Source organism: Sceloporus occidentalis, unplaced genomic scaffold (genome assembly GCF_023333645.1).
Source record: "Sceloporus occidentalis isolate IW3139 unplaced genomic scaffold, rSceOcc1.0.p SCAF_2, whole genome shotgun sequence".
NCBI lineage: Eukaryota > Metazoa > Chordata > Lepidosauria > Squamata > Phrynosomatidae > Sceloporus > Sceloporus occidentalis.
Genome location: NW_028316982.1, coordinates 253155289 through 253179431, shown reverse-complemented (window position 1 = coordinate 253179431; position 24143 = coordinate 253155289). Strand labels below are relative to the sequence as shown.

Below are 24143 nucleotides of genomic sequence, written 5' to 3'. Positions count from 1 at the left end.
TTATTCTATCTTCTAGAGTGATGACTTGTTCAGTAGATAGCCTGAAGTTTACAGCATCCTGGAGGGGTAAGATAAGAGAAGCAAAACTCCAGGTTCAGGTACTGTGCACATTCAGATTTCATGTTACTTGCTGAAGCTTTTCTCTGTATTCCCAAATCATTCTAAATATTTGTCAGTTTGCTCAGATCATCTTCCCAGAATATGTGATGGGTAAAAATGTGGTTATTTTCCTAACATATCCCTTTCTTGCCATGCGATTCAGAAGTCAGCTTGAATAAAAGTGTCTTGCACCATTTCTGAAAGACAAACGAGCAAGAAATTCTAAAGTTGAGCACAGGTTTCAGAAAAATGTTGGTACAAGGCCTTGTTGTAACGGATTATTAAAATATGAGCTAAACATATTAGATATTTGTTGTCCCAATTATAGTAGGAGCCTTAAAGCAGCCATCCCCTTCTTTTAAAAATGTACAGAGAAGTCATCTCAGGACAAGGGAGGACCCTGAACCATTATTTTGCAGCAACTGCCTCTGCGCCATCCACCATGAATACTGCCCAAATCATGGTGGCTTGAATAAAAACAAACTCCTGAAAGACAAATAAGCAAGGCATTCTAAAGTTGAGTGTAGGGTTCAGAAAAAAGTTGGTACAATGCTTACTGTGCTTGTTCCTTCAGAAAAGGAAGAGGGTACCCTGCAGGGCCCCTGCAGGGCTTTATGGTGCAGATCACTGTAGCACTCTCCTGCACCATAGAGATCTGCCAGAATTGCCACTGAGCTTTGGAAGGAACTACAGGGGTGGTAATGCATTCCATTGAATTTCAGTGCTGACAGAACAACCAGCAATAGTGTGACCCTGAAAGGCTACAGTAGGGGTAGTAGAGGCTCTGGTGCCTTGAGGTTGCCTATCAAACTCAGAATAAAGAAATAGTGCCTCTACAGCTAATAGAACCGCTGCAGAACAGAAAGATATTTATACCAGACTGATTTTAAAAACAACACCAGTTTTGTGGTGGTGGGGGTTAAGCTTGACTTTTGTGCTTTTCATTTGTACATATTGACTACAAATCTGAGACAAGGATTGTCAAAAGTTACGACTTTCTTTTCAGCTATTCAAACTTCTGATTTGATTTTGTTAGCGTATCTTTAAAGGTCACCTAATAAACTTTGGGATCATGTCTAGGAGACAGTTTTGAGTACAGATGCCCATTTAATCAGGCACACTGCACCAAGTTTACAGCTTGGTCCAGGAGTGCCATCACTGAAATTGATGATTAATTCAGCAGATAACATCAAGACATGATTAGATGAGCACTTCCTGTCATAAGGCTATGATGAATTTTTGATTCAAAATCAATTTGTACATAATTACATCTTGCTTAATGACATTTGGAATTATTTGTACAGATACCCTTATCTGACAATCTCATGCTTGCATGGAAAGGCACTGACTGGATTGTCATCTTCTATTCATGCTTCATTTTTTTTCCTTTTAAAAATCACTGGGAAATCAGGGAGGAAGGACAGTTTGACAGCATGGTGAATTCAGTTTATGTATAATAAAAGACATGAGAGAAAATACATTGAAGGGAAATTGTAAGATAGCTCCCAGGTTTTATAGGCATCCATTATATGTGTTGCTTGTACTTCATGGATCTGTGCAACTTAAGGATTGGTATGCCGTTTGCTTCATTTGTTTGTTGAGTCATAATAGTGGTACAGTGCCTTTTTGTAGCAAAGCAAAACTTTGCTTCTGACTCCACTGTAACAGGCTTATTAAAATATGAGCTAAACATATTAGATATTTGTTGTCCCAATTTTAGTAGGAGTCTTAAAGCAGCCATCCCCTTCTTTTAAAAATGTACAGAGAAGTCATCTCAGGACAAGGGAGGACCCTGAACCATTATTTTGCAGCAACTGCCTCTGCTCTATCCACCATGAATGCTGCCCAAATCATGGTGGCTTGAATAAAAACAAACTCCTGAAAGACAAATAAGCAAGGCATTCTAAAATTGAGTGTAGGGTTCAGAAAAAAGTTGGTACAATGCTTACTGTGCTTGTTCCTTCAGAAAAGGAAGAGGGTACCCTGCAGTGTTGTAGGGCTTTATGGTGCAGATCACTGTAGCACTCTCCTGCACCATACAGTTCTGCCAGAATTGCCACTGAGCTTTGGAAGGAACTACAGGGGTGGTAGAAATACTTCTAATTGGGGAAGACATGAACTGAATTAAATATAAAATCAAAGAATTATATTTATTTGTTCATTAAAATATTTGTATTCTGACCTGTATCATGAGGTCTTCAAGGCAGTGTACAATTAAAATCAGTTTAACAATTAACACAATTTAAAATTTAAACTGATACAATTACTTTAAACAGAATTAAAAACATTAAGCAAGTTAAAAACAGCTAAGAAGTTAAAAACAATTTAACATCACATCATGTATGTTTTGTAAGAAATAATTTAGGTCTTAAAACCTTTAATTGAAAGTCATGATTTAAGTTGAAACTAGAATTATGCCAATATCAGTGCCAACTGGATCTGTAAGAGGAGGGCATTCCACCAATAGGGTAGCACAATAGAGAATTGTAGATACTAATGTTAATGCAGGAAGCCAGAGCAAAAGCATCCTTGACAGCTGACCATCCAGCCCCTGTTTAAAAACAACTAATACAGGACAGTCCGCCACCTTCTGAAGTAGTTTCACTATCCAATAATTTTCACTATCACAACGTTTTTCCTTGGGATATCTTTTCAAGTAATTTGATTCCCTTGGCTCAGACACTACACTTTTGTTCTATCTCCCCCATGATAGACTTTGAGATATTTTGAAGATGGCTATCATACTGCCTCTCAAGTGAAGGTTTTTTTTGTAATATATCAACTCACAGATCTGTCTGAAGTGGGATGAAGGTTGATATCCATGATTAGCTTTATCTAATAGCAAGCTTAAAAATTGCATGTCCACTTAAGTTACAACTGTTGTCCAGCTTGGTGTAATGATTTGGGTATTGGACTAGGACCTGGAGACCAGGATATGAATCCCTACTCAGCCAGAGAATCCCATTGGATGACATTTTGCAAGTCACATTCTCTCACTCTCAGAGAAGGTCAATAGCAAGCCGTCTCTGAACAAATCTTGCCAAGAAAACCCCATGATAGGTTTCCCTTAGGGTCTCCATAAGTCAAAAACAACTTGAAGGTGTACAGCAAGCTCAGAAATAGGATGAATAACACCTGGGTTGACAACAATATATGCAAAAGGCATCTAAGAGTCATAGTAGGCCACAAGCTGAACATGAGTCAACAGTGTAATGCAGCAGCTAAAAAAAGCCAATATGATTCTAGGCTTCATCAATAGGAGTATAGTGTCTAGATCAAGGGAAGTAGTAGTACCACTCTATTCTGCTTTGGTCAGACCTTATCTAGAATATTGTCTCCAGTTCTAAACACCACAATTCAAGGAGGATGTTGAGAAGCTGGAGCATGTCCAGAGGAGAGTAACCAAAATGGTGAAAGGTCTGGATATTGTGCACTATGATGGGCGGCTTAGGGAGCTGGGTTTGTTTAGCCTGGAGAAGCGAAGGTTAAGTAATGACGCGATAGCCATGTGTAAATATTTGAAGGGATATCATATTGGGGATGGACCAAGCTTGTTTTCTGATGCTCCAGAGACTAGGACCAATGGATTCACACTACAGGAAAAGAGATTCTAGCTACACATTAGGAAGAACTTGCTGACAGTAAGAGCTGTTTAACAATGGAATACGATGCCTTGGAGTGTAGTAGAGTATGCTTCTTTGGAGGGTTTTTTAAAATTATTTTTATTTTTTATTCACTCATTAAAACTACAGAAAAAGAGATGCCACATCAACATTAGAAAGAACTTCCAGACAATACGAGCTATTCAACTTTGGAATTTGCTGCCTCAGAGAGTGGTGGAGTCTCCTCCTTTGGAGGTTTTTAAACAGGCTGGGCAGCCATCTGTCAGGAGTGCTTTCATGGTCTATTCATGTATGGCAGAGGGTTGGACTGGATGGCTCTTGTGGTCTCTTCCAACATTATTCTATGAGCAAGTAGTTCATTTCTTCAGTGGTACCATAATAGCATTCTGAGCTCCAATACTAATCATAGAAATACATTGTTGTAAGAGAGAGAAATTGAAGAGGGAGCCCAACCTCCCTTATTCCATCCTCTATCTGTCTAGTCACTCTAGTCACCCTTGAGGCAAGGATAAATAGATATAATTTTTTAGCTGACATCAGCAAGGTTCTACCATTCTGTGTTGGCATCTCCCAGAAGCTGTGTTGCTTTTCCTCAATGATAGGAGAAGACAATAAGTTGATCTCTGCCCCAGGGCAAATGCTTTAGAAATTGCCCAAAACAGCAGTAGAACTCCAAAGAGCCTTCCCCGAAAGATAGCAGATGGTTCATTACCTGCCATGTTCTTGAAAAGCATATTAATGTAAGTTTACTATAATGCCTGGTTCAGAAATATAGGTCTGAAGGAAGTGGGATTGGGATTGGCATAATTAGTTTTATCATTAAACCCAGTGGCATTTAATTTCCACAAAAAGTAGCAATAAAGCATGTATATGTATTCCTTTAATGATCAGTTACTAAAAATCAAGCTGTCAAAACACATCTCCCACATTGACAGATTTGTTGTTCCAGTACAGTAGTACAAATAAAACTGAACAGCAGATCTTGTAGGCATTTGTTTTAAAAAAATAGAAAATAGAAAAACAGCTAAGAATTCTTTTATTCATTCCTCTTGTGCATTATTTTTACATGTGGTGGAGAGGGAAACACTTCAGTGACTTGCAGAAAACATGCAGTAATTCAGTCTGTTCTTTGAAAGCTAATGTCAAACCTCTCAACAGGAAGCCAAGCCTATTCTGGGATTTGTTTTTTCCTGTTTCTTGGACCTTGTTAATAAATGTTTGTTTGGCTTTGCTTCTCTTATTTCCATTACTCTAATGCAGGGGTAGGCAACCTGCGGCCCGCGGGCCGGATGCGGCCCATCGAGGCCTTGGGACCGGCCCCAGCCCGGTCCTGCCGCCGATTGCCGCCGGGGCCTTTGGCATCTTGCGCGAGGGGCATGGTGGGGCAATTGTCTAAAGAAGCCTCAGAAACATGCATTTATCTTAACATTTTTTTAAAAAATCAGCAATTTTTTTCGCGTGTCCTCCATTTTTTATTTAAAAAGTGCCCTCCATTTGAAAATTTTGTCCTACATTTGACCCGGTTTATTTATTTAATTAATTTTTTTAAAAAAAATATTTAATTATTTATTTTTTGGTTTCGGCCCCCCAGTTGTCTGAGGGACAGCAACCCGGCCCCCGGCTCAAAAGGGTTGCCTACCCCTGCTCTAATGCTCTGGCACCTGCCACTGACACAAATGCTGACACAAACAGATATTATTCTTTACTGTAAAAAATACTCTTTAAAAATCATATACTTTCTACTCTATTCTTCTCCCCTTATGTTTTTTGCTTGAGCCATCTTGACAACTCTTTCCCCCTATGCTAACATAAAATTCAATCACTGCTCACATTTCAGTCCCCAACACATATTTGAATATTTTATGTGTTTCCATGACAGATCAGTGGCCTTCAACTGGAAGGCTGTAGTTTTGATGGAAATCGACTTTCAGAAAACCAGCATGACTCTCCCAGTGTGTCATCAGTGCTCCCTTGTTACATGGCCTGGATTCCACAGGTATTTTATTATTAAGGGCCCTATACTTCAAGTCTTATAATTGGCTTCCTTTGCTATAATAGTTTTTCAGTATGGTATCTGACCTGCTTTTTAAAAAGAGGCCAGATTCCTTGCAGTTTAATAACCTTATTCGTCAAAGCTTCAAAGTGAATTTTCATTTTCTCTAAAGCTACACTTCTCAACCACCCCCAGTTGATTTTTAAAGCCTATGCAGAAAGACTTGAAAAACCTATATCTTCTCCTCAGGGTTTAAGGGTGATTTTGAGCTGACAGCAAGCTGGAGGGGAAAGGAGAAAGCAGCCCTTCCATCTGTCCATTGCTCTACTATCATGGCTTTTATTTGTAAAACCTTTTTAAGTGGATAAAACAGCTGAAATGGCCCTCAGAATTTTATTATTTGTTTGCACTGATATTGATAGCAATGGTGATGATGGTGATGATGACAGTTGTTTTGATGGAGTTGCATCTCCTATTGCATATAATTTAAATATAATGTTTATATTGATAAAAATGTGCATGAGAATTCTTTTCAGCTTTGGTCTTCTGTTAACAGTTTTGGCACATGTTTAGAGGCACTTCACAGTTATGTGTGAAAATTTTATATGAAAAATGGTTCTTTGTGCATTATATTAATGGTTTAGTTCAGAGTGGTTTTCTTTGTGCTCTCTTGGTATCATGCATATGCACTTGTGTTTGCCTTGACTTTCCTAGAGAGTGCCCATCCCCCCTAATGACACTATACCACTCCTGAAGTAGGCTCCAACTTTGTCTAGTGGATTTATCTTTGTTGCTACAAAAGTCTTCTTTTTCATTTATTTTGTTAAGTTGTTACTCATTTTTTCCTCATTATTGCAATTTCAATTAGGCCCATCCTTGTGTCTTTTGCACCTCAGTTGTGCTTGCCTGGAGTTTGTTATCAATATCAAGTTTGTTATCAGTATCTTCCAGGGGGCCCTTGTAGGGCTGACAGGCATATCACCACTAGAGGTGCCTCAAGCTTGACTGAGGCTTGCATCCTTTTGAGGTCACTAAAATGAGTACCCAGCTTGTTAGGGGCAATTAGCTTACTCATTGTAAATAGCTTAGGGAGTGGTTAAGGGCACTGACAAGCGGTTTAGAAATGCACTTGCTATTGCTATTTTTTATTTGTTGGTTTGTTTGCAAATGTGTGAACAGTAACAACAAGTTTCCCCCATATGACACACAACAAATCATTCAACAAATCACTGTAGCTCATCATGTGGCTGACTAGTAACAAAGCCCTGGTAGGGGCGGGCACAGTGCAGTCATGCTGCTTAAGGTCATCAGGTTTGTCTCAGCAAACATGGGTGACAATAGAAGATTTCCCATTTGATGTTTAATTCTGTAATTGATGATCAAGTTATATAGACCATATAAAATAAGGTCTGCAACTAACAAGTTTGGTTTTCAATCACAATGCCAAGTTTCTCATTCATGGTTTCAAAGATTTTATCTAGGATATAGATGTACTTACAGTCCTTCTATAGATTGTATACAGAAACTGGCCCCTCTTCAGTCATATACAATACATCTCAGAAAACCTCTTCTGCTACTTGGTGCAAACCTGCCCAGTATAAGGAAAGACACCAAGGCTTGAATAAGTAGTGTCTCGTTTTTTTCAGAATGATCACTCATTGTCAACCTTGCCTCTGCTACTATAATTTCAGTCACCACTCCATTTTTTGGTGACAGGCTCAGCGGGTTCCATCATGCTTGAGCCTCTATCACCTCAGATTCATGGTTCCTCAATATTATCAAAAGAAGCTATGCAGTAGAATTCAGGAGGGCACCATCTGCAAGTGGTATGACTGCCTCTTCACCCACGCTGAAAGAGGAAGTGACCAACTTGCTCCTCAAAGGGGCCATAAAGCCTGTGCCTCTCACCCAATTGCATTGAGGGTTCTTCGTCATCGTGTCGAAAAAGGTGGTTTGCATCAATTTCTAAATTGAACCTAGACATTCCAGAATGGTTACTATTAACGCTATCCTTTCCTTGATGCAGGAGAGTGATAGATTTATCATACTGGATTTGAAGGTTGCATATTTCCACATTGTGATCAGGACTTGCCATCACAGATTCCTGTGTAGCTTGCTATGGTTTCCCATTTGTGTGTTACACAGACCACAAAGAACAGTAGGCTTACTTGTAGCTGTTCTTCTTCATCTGTGAAATCACACAGTCCTACCCATCCTCCCATCGTCATGTCCTGCCTATCCTTAGATCCTTGGCTGCTGCTTTGGTCTATTAGGCATGAGGAGAGTGGGTGGTGGTACTGCCAAAACACTTGCATAATAGATTTAGAAGATTCTGAAACATGCAGTGTGCAGGGGCAGATAGCCAATTTGTGTGAGTTCACAGATTACCACTCAGAGAACCATAGTTATAGATAATCAATCTGTTCTTCTCTAACACCAATCCTAGGTTTAATTCCTTCATATTTACTTGTGCGTGTATACATATAAGATCATGCTGTTCTTTTATTATGAAGTTCAATGTTGTTTTCAGGATTGCGGATTTGTGTGTGAGTTCTGGATTCATGCCAGACATTCTGCAATAATGAATAAGACAGTGTATTAGATGGTCTACGAATCATCTTGACATTTTGATTAGCATCATAATTTGGTATCAGTATTTTAAGATTAAGAAAAAGCTTTTCATTCATTTCTTGACTCTTTAATAGTTTACTGGGTTGAATCCATACAAGCCATACTGTAAATGGGTCCTAAATATGATTAAGTCTGGATCCCACTAACTTTTTTTCTGATGCTGTTCTGGTGTCCAAATGTACCATGTACATTTAGAGTGTTGTGTTTGTCACAGAGTAACAGTCTTTCCATACAATTTTCTGCATCTGTGTTCAGCAGAAAAACTCATTCAATTCAGCATGATTAACTTTCAGGTAAGCATGTATAGAATTGAAGCTCAAATATCTTCAAATTTAAATGGTGGTTTGTTTGTTTTTATCTTAACAGAATGCTTATGGGCCATATTCACCTGAGGAGTGCATCTCTCTGCCAGTTTACACCAGTGCTGAAAGGGACTGTGTGGTGACAAACATTGATGTCCCATGTGGGGGCAACCAAGATCGGTGGATCCAGTGTGGGGCTGCTTTATTTTTGAAAAACCAATAACAGAAATGTTGGTTCTGAATGTCCTTGCTGCAAGCCTCTGGTATCTGAGAAGAGCTTTCTGTATTTGCGGAAATAATTTAAAACTTGAATTTGAGAGATCCACAGGTATTATAAATAGCTGTACTTAAGTTCTTATATGGATTTTTGGATTTCAATGGACTCAACACATACTGGACAAAGTCCACTAGAATTTCTCTGCATCAGCAGAACTGAAGTAAACAGTTTGTGTCCTTGCATAGCTCTAGTTGGTTTCAGTGGAATATCAACTGCTCTGCAGATTCCTTGTGCTGTGCAGTTTCCATTCATTTTTTGCATCTTCCATTAAAATGAATAAAGGTTGCACACCACTTAAGTTTCCTGGATTCTTCCAACTGGCATTACTCATTTATGACCAAAGCTTTATTTATGTGTTTTAGCAATGCCATCCAGATGTGGTTTACTAAACGCAATACAGATTATAATATGTTGTATTTTCAGGTCTATGCTATAGTAAACCTTTATTTTAGCTTAGTCTTTGAATTTCTTGCAGCCTCTTTATTTCTCCACTTAAATATTTTCCTCCTGTTATGAGCTGTCATTGTTTTTTTAAAGAACATGTTTTAGGTGGTGCCACTAGATTTGGTGTCATCCAGTGCTGACCACACAGGATTCTTAATAATGTTTTTTGTACTAATGGCTGCCTGGCCCTGGAAACAGTGAAAGAAGAGAGAGCTATCTCTTTGTTGCAGCAAAATTCAGCCAAGACGACATTCACTGCTGTAATGAAACAAAAAGAAATCCCAACACAAAAAAATGTTGAGGGGTGGGATAGAAGTGTGAGCATCCTGCATCTGCACTGCAAGGGGGAACCACCTCTCCCTCTGGTGTGTTTGCTCACTCTTCTCTTTCTTCTTTAGTCCTCTCGTGAATATGCTTGCTTAGTCCTCTTGAAAGGTGTATCCCCCCCCCCCTGACCCCAGGCTCTAAAATTGGATATGCATATAAAGTCAGAAACTAATCTGCTTATTGGAAGAAAGCTGTGAAGATGCTAGAACCACACTTGGAGTTTTGTCCTATGCACATCTTTTCTCCAGAAGAGTGCAGATGTAGCAGCTGTTTTGGCCCATCTTCTCCCTCACCTCCTGGTCTAGCTCAAGAAGTCATTGTGACAGCAGTGTACTAAATTATTAATCTCCTAGAAATACTAAGGCAGTGATTGTTGTTGAGCCTTCTTAGCTGTAATAAAAGCTGCCTCAAAACTGTTTACATACCCTTACCTGGGAGTAAGCTATACTGAATACATGGAAAGGAACCTCTGCATACACATATGCTTGTAAGAGTCTTCATATTTTGAATGATAATGGATGGGGCAAGTAATCTGACTTTCATTTGCAAGTACCTGCAAAATTAATAATAACCTACATGCCAATGTTGAGCCCCCTCCACCCTAAAAAAAAAGTCTGGGATCCCTGCCCACACAGTGTTCCTTCTGGTAACGTCCACTTTGTTCTAGGCCATCACTGAAAACTTTGCTATGGTTTGCAGCAGGGTGAAGAAGATGTATGTGGCCAGCTGCTTTCTTTGTAGCAAAGCCCAGTTACTTTAAAATAAACTGCAATGGCCTTGGCAGTTCTCTAACACTCTTCAACAAAACAAAACAAAAGGTGCATGAAGAAAAGTTGAAACATCCAGCCAAATGTAGCAGCCATTGGGTGCAGTTAGATAAAGCATGGTCAGCTGTCCATATTAATTATTAAAACATTAAGACAGATGTAGAAAATAAAAACAGTAAAGATTTATGCTATAAAAAACAAAATAAACATCTAGCTTTAGGCTGGTTCCATACACAGTATATGAGTGGCACTCAGACTTTTTACCCTTGGGGCACACTCTCCCCCCCCCCCCCCTTTACAACTGCATGCAGATGTCATTCACCCACCCACCCCCACTTGATATGGTATATGAATAAAAATATTTTGTTTATTTCATGGATATACAGTATATTCATTTGCAGACTCATGTATATTCATATTTTATCATTTTATAAGGGCATAGTGGTTACGACTCTACAAACCAAGATTTAATCTGCAGCTTGGCCATGAAACCCATTGGGTGACCTTGGCCAAATCACACACAGCCTCAGGGGAAGGAAATGACAAACCACCTCTGAACAAATCTTGTCAAGAAAACCCCATGATAGATTCACGTCAGGATCTCCATATGTCAAAAACAACTTGAAGGCACACAACAACAAGGAAATAACATTGTTCAAATTATAACCATTTTATTTAAATAAATTCAATATTTAACTCAATGCATGTGTAAATTTTAGACATAAAAAATTTGAGAAGAGATAGAAGTGGGGGGATCAGATCTTCCAAGTCTTGCTCCTCCTTAAGCAACTCTAGCACTCTTCCCTGCCCCACTATTTGAGAACCACTGCAGTACACAGTAATACCAAGCAGATAACATGGGTATGGCAGGTAGAGACACAGGTGAGGCTGAAGACTGAAAAACTTGACCCTTTGTACAGACCTTTGAATGGGTTAGTTTAGCTGGCCTTTTTCCTAGAAGACAATAATCTCCCCACATGCAAATACTGAGACTGCTGTTTGGCCTGGTCTAAATCTTGCACTTATTACAGTTGTATTCTTATGAACAGCCCTTAAGTGCTGTTTGCTCAGTTGGAAGCAGATGCCACAGGCTTTGGCAAAACAACCCTGACCCGTGGCTTACAAATCAAAAAGTGCACACCTGGGGCCGCATTAGTGAAAACAGATGGTTAGGATGTAAAAACGACACAAGCTAATTGGACATCCCACAGTGGATGCTTGAAGTAATCGGGGCATTTATCGTGACATATGTTTCTCTTTTCGCTCATGTTAAACGATATTGTTTTGTTCTACACTGTGACAAGGCTCCTGGCCTGTGGTTCCAGCACCTGTGATGGTTAAAAAAATGAGTGCACATGATTACTAAGTAATAAACACATGGGGCTGTTGTTTTTACATTGACTTCACTCTGTGTCTGGTAAATATGTTGACCTTCTCCAAATTGCCATCATCGTGTGAGCAATTATTCTATAGCTGCAAATGGCCTCTGTAAAAACCTAACACATGGAAAAGGGTCTGCAACACTTTGCTGGACAAAGATAGCTGCTGCATTTGAAAACATAGTCCACAGCCCCAGTCTAACCATGTGCCCTTTAGATATGTATGCAAAGTCACCCACAAACTAACATGCTCATTATTTCTATGTCATAAATATTATTTCATGTCTTAAATATGCCATTTTATCCCACTAAAGTAAAACAACCAGGAAAACATAAATATATGCCAGGCTTTGAGGAAAGAAGTAGCAAAATGTGTGTAAGTTAAAAAGGCATATTTAATTCCCTATGTACCAGTGGTGTTGCTAAATTTTCTCTAATATAATTATTTAGTCCCTTTACTGTCTCAAACAATGTAAGGATCCCTGAAGATTGGAGAAATGTGTCTGGAGGTTGCAGTATCTGTTGCTGTAGTTTGCTTGTTTTACACACACAAATACATATATATAAACCTTGGGAACTACAGCAACAGATACTGCAACTTCCAGACACATTTCCCCAATCTAAAAGAATCCAGATAGAGAGAGAGAGATCTTGTAGCACTTTTGAGGCTAACTGAAAGAAAGAAGTTGGTAGCATGAGCTTTCGTAGACTTCAGTCTACTTCCTCCAATGCTTTTAGTAATAGATGCATTTGGATGGATGGGTGACAGCCTCTCTGATTTATCTGTATTTGTAACTGAATTGCCATCTTTTTCAAGTTCTTTGGATATAAGGATGAATTTCTGGATCCACAGATTTAATTCTTAAAACACCACATGGTCTCAGCCTACAGGGTAATACATTACAAAATGATCCACTGGAAAAAGTTAGCCGTAGAAAGTTGGCAAAATGTTTATAATTGCAACTTTTGATTCCAGGCCCTGGTAATATGAACTGGTCCCTCCCAACATCAACCTTGCTGAAAGACCTTTGATAAGAGAGGTCTATCAAAAGAAAAGCATGGAAAAAATACTCTTTGGGGTCTGCAACCCCCAGAAACCCTCAGTTGGCCTTGCTGGCATGAAGATTTGAGGAGCTGTAGTCCCCAAAGTGACCTTTCCCAAGTTCTGATCGAGACCATCCCTACTGTTATTTACCAGGGTGTTATAAAGTTTGAAAATGGAACATATCATTTGTATGTACATCATTTCTATAAGATAAGTTTCTTGAAAGGACAAACTATTAATTCACTAATGGAAACCTTCTTTTCTGTCTTACACCAGCAACAGCTTTTCCAAACAATACTACATGTTTCCACTTATCTGAATTTGGATATGGATAGAAGCCCTCTTCAAATGAATTGCTCATGCCCTTGCATTAACACACATTGTCCTGACCAATCCCATGGCATCCATAAATGACTGCACAAAGGAAGACTTCTTGGGTTACTACCTAGTGCATCTCCTTTTATGAGCCATTAGAACTCTTAAGATCTTCTGGAGAGGCTCTTTTCTCTGTCCCACCACTTTATCTGGCTTGTTTCATGGGTATAAGGAGGAGTGTCTTCTCAGTAGTTGCTCCCAGTTTTTGGAAACCTCTTTCTAGGTAGACCCAGGATGGTCCCCTCCTTGCTCTCATTCCATCATCAAGTGAAAAACATTCTTGTGCTGCCAGGCTCTTAGAACCTGAATGGGATGAGCTGTTAATAATGTGCTGTTCTGTTTTATGGCTCCTATTGTATAATAATAATAATAATAATAATAATAATAATAATAATAATAATAATAGGATTTATTTATATGCCGCCCAATCACTGGAAATCCGGGCGGCTTACAACAGAGGGGATAATAGACGGTTCCCTGCCCTCAGGCTTACAATCTAAAAGACATGACACAAAAGGAGAAGGGAATGGTGAGGGGGGAGAGGATCAGGTCCAGCATTCTTCTCTCCCTCTGAGGCCTGGACCAAGGCAGACGGACTCAAGGGAGGGCTCTTCTTCTTAAATTCTTCTAATCAATTTTAAAGTTTTATTGTCTCAACTACACAAGAATTGGCAGCTGTGAGGGATTTCAATTACCTTGATATCTGCCTGGAGACAAACACTGGCTAAGCATAGGCTCTCCAAAAAATTCCTGATGTGCCTTGCAGATAATTTCCTATTTCAAAAGGTAGAGGAAAGAACAAGGCGTTCAGCCATCCTGACCACAAAAACAGGGGTATAATGCAATCGAACTATGTGTGACTGTTTATATACACAAGTAATGAAACTTACATAACACATTTTGTTCAATGTGTATCAACAAGGAACTGAAGTTTAGAAAAACTTTTAGTAAAACAGCTGTATTACATATAGAAATTAAGCAGAGTAGTATACAGAAGGGAATACTTTCCAGTTGTTGAAAATGAATTATTATTGAATGACAGTTTACAATTGTAAAAACTGTTGGCAAACAGCACCACTTGTTGGCTGACTACAGCACCACTACAGAATATCCCTGGGTACTTTTCTTTTCTGTTGGGCCAGAAGATAAGCATCTTCAACTGTATAATCAGCTATGTACCAAACAAGACAATCAACAATTGGGAAGTATTCTTTTCTCTATACTACTCTGTTTAATTTCTGGTTTTGTGGCCAGTTACTTGTCAATACACATTGAACAAAATGTGTCATGTAAGTTTCTTTATTACATGTGTATATACACAGCCATACAAAGGAGATTAACACATTGACAAATAACCCGACTGCTCGCTAACGGGATGCAGGAGGGTATTATTGTATGTCATTTGGTTCTGCTGCATCCCGGCTGCATTCCAGGTCCCAGCTGCTTTTCGAAGGTAGGAGCTTTCCAACTTTGAAAAGCAGCCTCCGAAGTGTGGCAGGGACCTGGGATGCAGCTGCTCAGCAGCCCCGGCAGCAAATTACGTATGATAAAACCTGCCTGCATCTCGCAACCCTAACCGAAATTACTAGAAGTCTGCAGGGCCAGACAAACTGCATCCCAGAGGATCTTGCTGATGTATTCTCTGAGCCATTTGCCATCATTTTTGAGAAAGCATGGAGACATGTGACATGCCAGCATGCCAGAGGACTGGAAAAGAGCAAACATTGTCCTTCACTTCAAAAAAGACAAAAAAAAAAAAAAAAAAAATCCAGAAAGTTACAGGCCAATCATCTTAACCTCAATACCAGGGAAAATATTAGAACAGATTATACAGGAGTCTCTCTGCCAGTATCTTGATAACAATGCAGTGATCAGTAGGAGCCAGCATGGGTTTGTCAAGAACAAACTGGTGTTATATCTTTTGTCAATGAGGTCACTAGTTTAATAAAGTATGAGAATGCTGTGGATGCCATCTAGCTAGATTTCAACAAAGCATTTGATAAGTTTCTCCATTATATTTTGATTAGCAAGCTGATTAAATGCTGAATAGATGGAAACACTGTCAGATCAATCTATAAATGGTATGTCATCCTATGTCAACAATGCCCTTCAGCACAGATTGGGCAAACAGGCCAGTCTCTGCTGGAGGATAAACGGGCATAAATCAGATATTAGGAATGGGAATACACAAAAGCCCGATGCAGAATACTTCCTGGATATTCCATCTCTGACCTCAGAACAGCAGTCTATTAACAACAACCTAAAAAGGAAGATTGGAAAGACAACCAGCTGAATTGGAGCATATCCACAGACTCCAACCCATCAACAGTGGGTTGAACAGAGGCAATTGCTTCCTGGCACACTACACATATAATACCGGTTAACACCCCAGTCTCATGAGGATGTTCTTGCGCAGTTTATCACATCTCCTTTCTGGTTTCCAGGCTGCACACATCACATTCCCAAACTCCCTCCACCATTCATATGGTCATCCGCCCAGCCTGGCCTTAGACAACATGTTTTCTCCTGCCTTTGTCTCTCAATGACCACAGTTCACAAGCTTTGCATTTCTGTGGCTATTCATACAGCCTGATAATAAAAGTCCTTGTTGGGCAGCAGTTCACTCCATACATCTGAGGAAGTAGACCTAGTCTACAGAAGCTTATGCTACAACAATTTTGGCATAGGTGCTACAAGATCCTTTTGCATATTAATTTTCCAGACCAACACAGCTATGTCTCTGAATTCATGAGCCAGCAGTCTGATGCGGCAGCTAAGAGGGCAAATGCTAATGAATTTCCATGGCTTGAGCATGGCTTTGAACCATGTTCTCCAGAGTCATAGTCCAATGTGCAAACACTAAACCAAGCTGGCTCTTGTGGATGGATACTCCATATTCTGCCTCAGGCAACAAAACAGGCATATATTTACAAAAGGAAGCATTTAGAAGCATAATGAAGTTTGTAGAACCCAGCATGGTGTAGTATTTTGAGCACTGGACTATCACTCTAGAAACCAGGGTCTGAATCCCCACTCAGTCATGGAAATCCCTTAGATGAAATTGGGCTAGTCATACTCTCTCAGCCTCGAAGGCAAAGCCAACCTCAGAACAAATTTTGCCAAGAACTCTGTGATAGGTTTGCCTTAGGGCTGCATAAATCAGAAACAACTTGAAGGCACACAACAACAGCAATGAGGAATTGAACAAGCCCATTTCTTGCAATCTGGGAATGCTAACAGTGTTTGAAGGTACAAGCTGACTTGGCACCAGACATGCTGGATGCACTATTCCCATTGGAGGCTGATTGTTTGGGATGTTTTGGTGGCTCCAAAAATTGCTACAGGCTAATCTGCTTGCATTGATGCCTTGATCATTGAGCCTGAGACGTCTCTGTTGGGCTTTGGTGACTGCATAAAGAGCTAGCAGATGAGCAGAGGTTTTGATTAACTCTGTCAGTCTGGGCATACTTAAACTTCAGCACGCTTGTATATTGTCAGCCCAGCTGTCTCTTGTGTGCTAAGTTCTCATCAAAGCCTTACAACAACACACACACAGAGCTGGCTTATCAGTCTGGAATTTCAAATGAAGTTGGAATCACACATAATTTGGCTGGGTTATATTTTCCTTTCTCTCTATGTAGCTTTGAAATCAAATTACCTTTAATGTTTATCACCTCTTTTACTCATATCCCCATTAATATAGTTCTCCTAATGAAATGATTTTTTTTTCCAAAGCAAGCAGGTCCTTGCAAAGAACAGATTGTTCTTGTACAGAGCTGGGTTTTAGGCACCAACCAAGTATTGTGGATTGTTTTCATGTTTTGTTTAAGGCTGGCAAGCTCTCAAGGTAGCACACCTACAGTCAACTGGAGCTGGCAGGGCGAAAGCAGGCAATTCCCAGGAATTTTATGGGTCATGACCAGCAATTTGATTTGTGCCAGGAAACAAACCGGTAACCACTAAAGCTTTTTTTTTAAAGACATTACATGGTTCCCATAACTGGCCTCAGCATTCTAGCCACAGCATTTTGGACCCATTGAAGTTCCTAAAGTCAGCCCCACATAGAATGAATTACAGAACTCCAGACAGGATAATAGAATCATAGAGTTGGAAGAGACCACAAGGGCCATCCAGTCCAACCTCCTGCTATGCAAGAACTCACAATCAAACCACTCCCAACAGATGACAATCCAGCCTATTTAAAAACCTCCAAAGAAGGAGACTCCACCACACTCTGAAGGAGCCTAATCCATCATCAAACAGCTCTTATCCTCAGAAAGTTCTTCCTAATGTTGCAACGGAATCTCTTTTCCTCCAGTTTGAACCCATTGCTCCAGGTCCTATTCTCTGGGACAGCAGAAAACAACCATTCCCCATACACCTACAAATATTTACATAGGGCTATCATATCACCTCTTAATCTTCTCTTCTCCAGGTTAAAAATACCCAGCTCCCCAAGTTTCTCCTCATAGAGCATGGCTTCCAGACCCTTCACCATTTTGGTCACTCTCCTCTAGACATGTTCCAGCTTCTCAACATTTCTTTTGAATTGTGGTGCCCAGAACATGGTCTGGGTGAGGCCTGACCAAGGCAGAAAAGAGCCGCATGATTACTTCCCTCAATCTAGACACTATACAGTGGACCCTTGTTATACGCTGGGGTTTGGTTCCAAGATCCCCCGTGGATAACAAAATCCATGTATGCTCAAGTCCCATTAAATTTAATGACATAGCAAAATGGTGTCCCTTATAAAAAATGTTCTGATCCAGCTTTCTAATCTATTAAGATCATTTTGCAGTTTCATCCTGTCCTCTGGGGTATTAGCTACCCCTCCTAATTTGATGTCATCTGCCAACTTGATAAGTATTCCCTCTATTCCTTCATCAATGTAATCAAGCTATGTGTCACATGGTTGTCTAAATGATATATTTAGATGCTTGACTGAGATTTCAGGTTACTGCAATGCTAGAAATTTGGGGGCTGCAGGAAAATTTAATGGAGGGGCAGAATTCTGTATTGGGAGCACTGTCTTCCTTTTCCCCCCTCCTAGTAGCTATGACATGTAGGGATGACATGTAGAAGAAGGTGCAATGGCAGATGTTTTGTACTGCAGGCAGAAGTTCCCAAGTCTGCCCTTCTTTTCCAGGTGGAAGAGTCTGGAAGCAAAAAAGCCTTTTTCCTGACACCTAGGGAGCCACGGCCAGCCAATGCTGGGCTTCTACTTATAGCCTTGGCCTACCATGCGAATGCCAATGCCCTTGTCTCTTCAGAGAGTGCTGGGAAGATAACATTGCATCAAAGTGTGCCAGTTGCTTCAGCTGGTATTAATGCCGGCAAATGCTCTAATCTTTAGTTTAGTTAACAGAGCATAAAATCTGAGGCAATGCAGCGTATGATAAAGCAATTTGTTAATGCTAGTAGTTTTTAACCACATGATCCACTCAGGCATGAAGAACATGGTGTGCAACAAATTTTACCTGACGCGTTTTAAATGCTGTATTGTGCAGTCTTTAATGTGGCATCTCTGTTAACAGTTTTACATTGCTACAGATAGGAGGAAGCATGACGCATGTGTGTGTGTGTGTGTGTGTGTTCTACATTATTTGGTATCCATTAAGAGCCCCTCAGTCTGCTCTTTGTGGGGAGGGTTTTCATGAAACTATAAAAAAGCCATACAACATAGTAATCCCCTACAATATTAATGTATCAGCGATGGAGTCTCTCAGAGTGAATATCATTAAATATTGATCTTATTAAAGTAGCTCACAAGAGGTTTGGCAGCAGATTACAATACAATTGAAAACTATCATAATCACACAATTGTGTTGGAAAGGGCTATATGGAAATTAATACCTATTTCTGTCTTGGTGAAAGGTGGGCATAGCTGCAGGGTTAGCTTGTCAGCACCTGAATTATCACTAAAGACATGTGTTTTATGTGCTTATCATTGTAACAACTGCTATGGCATTTCTTAAAAAAGAATAGATGGAGATATTAAAAAATTCTTATTACAGATAAAACACAGTTAATGAATTAGATGTGTTCCTGGACAATGCTTCTTTAACAGATAATGCGGTACCACAGGCAGAAATAAAATGGAAAAAAAGGATAGTTTCCTGCACCACAAAAAGAACTGCAGTTCCACACGTTTCAATGACCTTTTTCAGTCAAAATTAACCACATGCCCATGTGAAACAACCAGCTCAAGGGAGCCTTGCATAAGGAAACAATTTTTGAGCCTTTTAGAGATGCAGTCTCGGTTTTATCTTTGATTCTTCTCTGTCGTGTATCCCTCAGATCCAGACCACAGCCAAGGCTTGTAGATTCTTCTTATACAATATTGCCAAAATCTGACCATATCTCTCTGCCTCTACTGCCAAGATCCTGGTCCATGCCCTAGTGGTCTCACGACTTGATTACTGTAACATCCTCCTGGCTGGGCTTCCTCTTTCTCACCTCTGTCCTTTAATTTCTATCCAGCATTCAGCTGCACACATTATCACATCCGCCCACCGCTCTGACCACATCTCTCCTGTGTTGGCATCCCTTCACTGGCTCCCCCTCCCTTTCCGCATTCAATATAAGCTCCTGCTGTTGATGTTTAAAGCCCTCCATGACCTGGCCCCTCCTTACTTATCAGACTCTATTTCCTCACCTTGTGTAGTAAGGTGGAAGTAGAGACTGGGAGAGTTGGGAGGGCTAAGGAGGACCAGGTGGAAGAAATGAGGAAAGAATCCCAGGAGGAGGAGCCAGAGGAGCAGAGGGCGGGCCGTCCAGAGAATATAAGGAAGGAGGAGACAGCTTGCGCGGAGAGAGGGAGAAGGCGCGGAAGAGGGGGACGCGGTGAGGCGGTTGAGTTAAGAGGAGGAAAGGTAATTCAAAGTCCCCAGAGAGTGGGAAGGCCTGTCTCTCTGGTAGGTAAAGCCAGCCCTCGGAGGCCAGGCCCACATGAGACTGTTAGGCTGGTCGACCCTCGAGTAGAAGGAGACTTTACCGACCCAGGGGAAGGTGACTGGCGTTGACGGGACCAAGGGAGTCTCGAGGGTGAATGGTGGGACCCGAAGGGAGGAGCCTGGGAACAAGGCCCAAGACCCCAAGATTGGGAAAAGGCAGATAGAGAAGCCTTGGAGAAACACGCGGGTGGAAGGCGAGGCGGGGAGTACGCCCAGGACCAGGACGAAGAGACCCGTGGAGACTTGCCTCAGGCGACTTGCTAAAAAGGGCACTTAGAGACACTTCTTTTCTTTGACTGTTGGGTTGTTACCTTGTTTGTTGCCAATAAAGGCGTTATTGTTGCTGCAATTCAGTACTGGAGGAAAGTTTGTTTCCCACGTGGAAAGGAGTTCCACTCATTTTTCTCCCACCATGCAACCTGCTGCGCCGGCCCCGCCCACATTGGTGGAGAATGCGGGCACCGCCCCTAGGGCGGGGTCAAGGCCGACTCAAGAGCAATTGTTTGCTTGGTTTGCTGAGCAGCAGCAACTCATGCTCCAGCATGTTTCAGCGCAATAGACTCGGGTTCTAGAGCAGGTGTGCGCGGCGCAACAGAACGCCCAGTCGCAGCTTGTGACACAGTTGACGAACTTATGGAGGACTCCCCGCACCGCAGAGGGAGAGGAAAGGGGCTTGACCTGGACGGTCGGCCTGAACCCATTGAAACTAATGAAGATGGGGCCTCAGGATGACGTAGAGGCTTTCCTGAACACCTTTGAGCGGGTGGCTACCGCGGCTCAGTGGCCCCGCGAGCAGTGGGCCTTGATACTTACTCCTTGCCTCACCGGACCGGCGCAAGAGGCTGTAGATACTTTGTCCACGGAAGAGGCACAGGACTATCCCAAAGTCAAGGCTACAATCCTCCAGACCCTAAATATTTCGGAGGACACATACCGCTTGTGGCTTCGGGAGCTTAAGTGGAAGCCAGAGATGCACCCGAGGACTCTGGGCCAGAAAATTAGAGCTAGTGCCTTAAGGTGGCTGAAACCCATGGAACGTTCGTCCCTAGAAGTGGCAGAGGCCGTGATGGTGGAACAGTTTGTGCTGAGCTTGCCTCCTCAAGCCAGGAACTGGGTTCGCTGCCACCACCCAAAGGATCTGGAACGGGCGGTTTCCCTAATGGAGGCGTTTGCTGCAGCCGAAGAATCAGAGACAACTCGGCCCAGGAAAGGGATTGAGGGAGTGCCCCTGAGAGGGGGAAGAGTAGTGGTGGATTAGGACGGTTTGGAGGGAGAGAAGGACCGGGTCCCCACTGACCCAAAGAGGAGCCTGGAGCCGTAAAGCCAGATGCGGGGGCGAAAGCAGGGGGAGAGCCCCTCAACCAGGAAGGCCCACGCAAAGCAATAATTTGCTATACCTGTGGCATGGAAGGTCATATTCGCCGCGACTGCCCCGTGATGGAGTGTTCGTGGGGTGACACTTGGGAAGCCACTCAGGTAAGGAGAGATCTCAAGAAGGGAAGGACGTTAAGGATAAAGGTGAATGGGAAGGAGGTAGAGGCTCTGGTAGACTCCGGGTCAAATCAAACGTTGGTCAGGGAAATTATGGGGGTCCACGACTCACACCGTGTAAAAGTTAGATGTATTCATGGGGACTTAAAAGAGTACCGGGCGGTAAGGGCTTGGGTGGAAGTGGAAGGAGAAAAAAGGCTCTTAAAGGTAGGGGTGGTACCAACCTTGACTAGAGAGGTGTTACTAGGTCGAGATTGGCCGAGTTGGTGGGCGTTGTTGAGGGAGGCGGAGAGTTTGATGGGAGAAACTACCGGGGCTGTCGTAGTAGACATAGCGGGGGTGGGGAGAGCTCAGGTGGCGGCCTGGCAGCAAGACGACCTGTCACTAACGGAAGCCCTTAGGAGGGCACAAGAGCCGGGGAATGAAGGGCCCCGACCCCGTTTTGAGTTATGAAACGACCTGCTGTATTGCCTTCCTCCCGAAACAGGGCCCTCTGACCCAGAAGACCAGCTAGTGGTCCCGCAAGCCTTAAGGGCGGAGGTGATGAGGTTAGCCCATGAGATACCTATGGCTGGGCACCTGGGCATAGATAAAACCATGCAGAGGGTATTGCAAAGGTTCTATTGGCCTGGGATCTTTGCGGACATAAAGGCTTTTTGCCAGTCGTGTCCGCAGTGCCAGCGATTTCAAGGGAAGGGAGCACCTGGGGGAAGATTAGTTCCCTTACCCATAATAGAAGAACCGTTTTCAAGAATTTCCTTGGATATTGTGGGTCCTTTGAAACAGGCAGCCGGCGGGTACCGTTACTTATTGGTAATAGTGGATTGTGCTACCCGATATCCAGAAGCAATACCACTGAGGACTATTCATGCATCTCGGATTGCGCAAGAATTAGTCAAGCTTTTCTCCAGAGTAAGTTTCCCGAGGGAGATTTTGACCGACCAAGGGTCTAATTTCATGAGTCGGACATTAGCAGATTTGTGGAAGCTGTTGGGGGTCAAACCCTTCAAGACCTCAGTTTACCACCCGCAGGCAAATGGCCTCGTGGAAAGATTTAATCGTACACTAAAAAATATGCTAAAAAAATTTATAGCTGAGCAACCCAAGCAATGGCCCCGATTGGTGGAGCCCTTATTGTTTGCTTTTCGGGAAGTGCCGCAATCTTCATTGGGATTTTCACCCTTCGAGCTTATCTTTGGTCGGAAGCCTCGGGGCATATTAGATATTGTCAAAGAAGGGTGGGAAGAGGAAGAGACAAATCCCCGGTCGGAGCTCCAGTTTGTGTTACAGATGCAAAACCAATTAAGGACAATTGGACAGGCGGCAAGAGAAAATTTGGCTAAGGCTCAGGAGGAACAGAAGAAACTTTATGATAGAAGTGTAAAGGAAAGGGTGTTACAAGTAGGGCAGCGGGTGTTAGTGTTGCTGCCGGCGCAAAAAGCCAAATTGTTTGCATGTTGGCAAGGTCCGTTTGAAGTAGTGAGAAGGGTTGGACCAGTAGATTATGAGGTGCGAATGGGAGGGGAACCTCCGAAAAAACAAATTTTTCACATTAATCTCCTAAAGGCTTGGAGAGTCCATGAGGCCTTATGGACTGAAGTAGCCGATGATCCTGAGGAGGAGGAAGAGTGGCTTATAGGGCCCCAGGCAGAAGAATTCCAACAGACAGGGGAGGTTCCTATCATGTCCCCTCTTACAGGGCAGCAGCAAGAGCAGGTGAGAGTTTTACAGGAACAATTTAGGGATGTGTTTAAGGGAAGACCCGGGCGCACCTTACTGATACAGCATGCAATACTCACTGATCCGCCATCAGTGGTGAGGATGCCCATTAGGCCTTGGCCCTGGAGGGTTCAGAAGGCTATTAATGAGGAAGCAGAAGCAATGCTGGAACTAGGAGTAATTGAGCCCTCCAAAAGCCCGTGGAGGAGTTTACCAGTGATGGTGCCGAAACCTGATGGGTCAGTGCGTTTCTGTGTGGACTTTAGACAGGTCAATAAAGTGTCCAAGTTTGATGCATACCCGATGCCAGGGGCTATAAACTTATTAGAACGATTAGGGCAAGCCCGGTTCCTGTCGTCCATTGACTTGACAAAAGGTTACTGGCAAATTGAGTTACGTCCCGAGGATAAGGAGAAAACTGCCTTCGCCACGCCCAAAGGACTGTTTCAATTTACAAGGATGTCGTTTGGCTTACATGGTGCAGCGGCTACCTTCCAAAGGCTGATGGACTTAGTGCTCCAAGACCTGGGTTTTTGTGCAGCCGCATATATCGATGACATTATTATTTTCAGTGATTCCTGGGAGGATCATATAGATCATTTGACAAAAGTATTGACAGCCCTGCTGGCAGCAGGTTTGACTGCCAACCCAAAAAAGTGCGCAATTGTCTGTAAACAGGTAAAATATTTAGGACATGCAGTGGGGCAGGGGTTAATAA

At 42.1% G+C, this 24143-nt stretch overlaps 2 protein-coding genes across 4 annotated transcripts in view; both read left to right on the top strand.

Moving 5' to 3' along the window:
* LOC149320001 (cytoplasmic dynein 2 heavy chain 1-like) overlaps positions 1-11839 on the top strand; it is a 261670-nt gene extending 249831 nt beyond the window's left edge. For all 3 annotated transcript variants that reach the window (XM_089512748.1, XM_089512747.1, XM_089512749.1), the window contains exons 87-89: positions 17-98; positions 5602-5718; positions 8713-11839. In XM_089512748.1, coding sequence (XP_089368874.1) covers positions 17-98; positions 5602-5718; positions 8713-8871 — 358 coding nt within the window. In that variant the 3' untranslated portion in view covers positions 8872-11839. The remainder of the gene's footprint in view (positions 1-16; positions 99-5601; positions 5719-8712) is intronic.
* Positions 11840-18330: 6491 nt separating this feature from the next.
* On the top strand, positions 18331-22159 carry LOC149320000 (uncharacterized). Its single transcript, XM_089508472.1, has 3 exons — positions 18331-18583; positions 20788-21437; positions 21539-22159. The coding sequence occupies exons 1-3, from the start codon at positions 18331-18333 to the stop codon at positions 22157-22159; spliced, it is 1524 nt and encodes a 507-aa protein (XP_089364598.1).
* The last annotated feature ends 1984 nt before the right edge of the window (positions 22160-24143 follow it).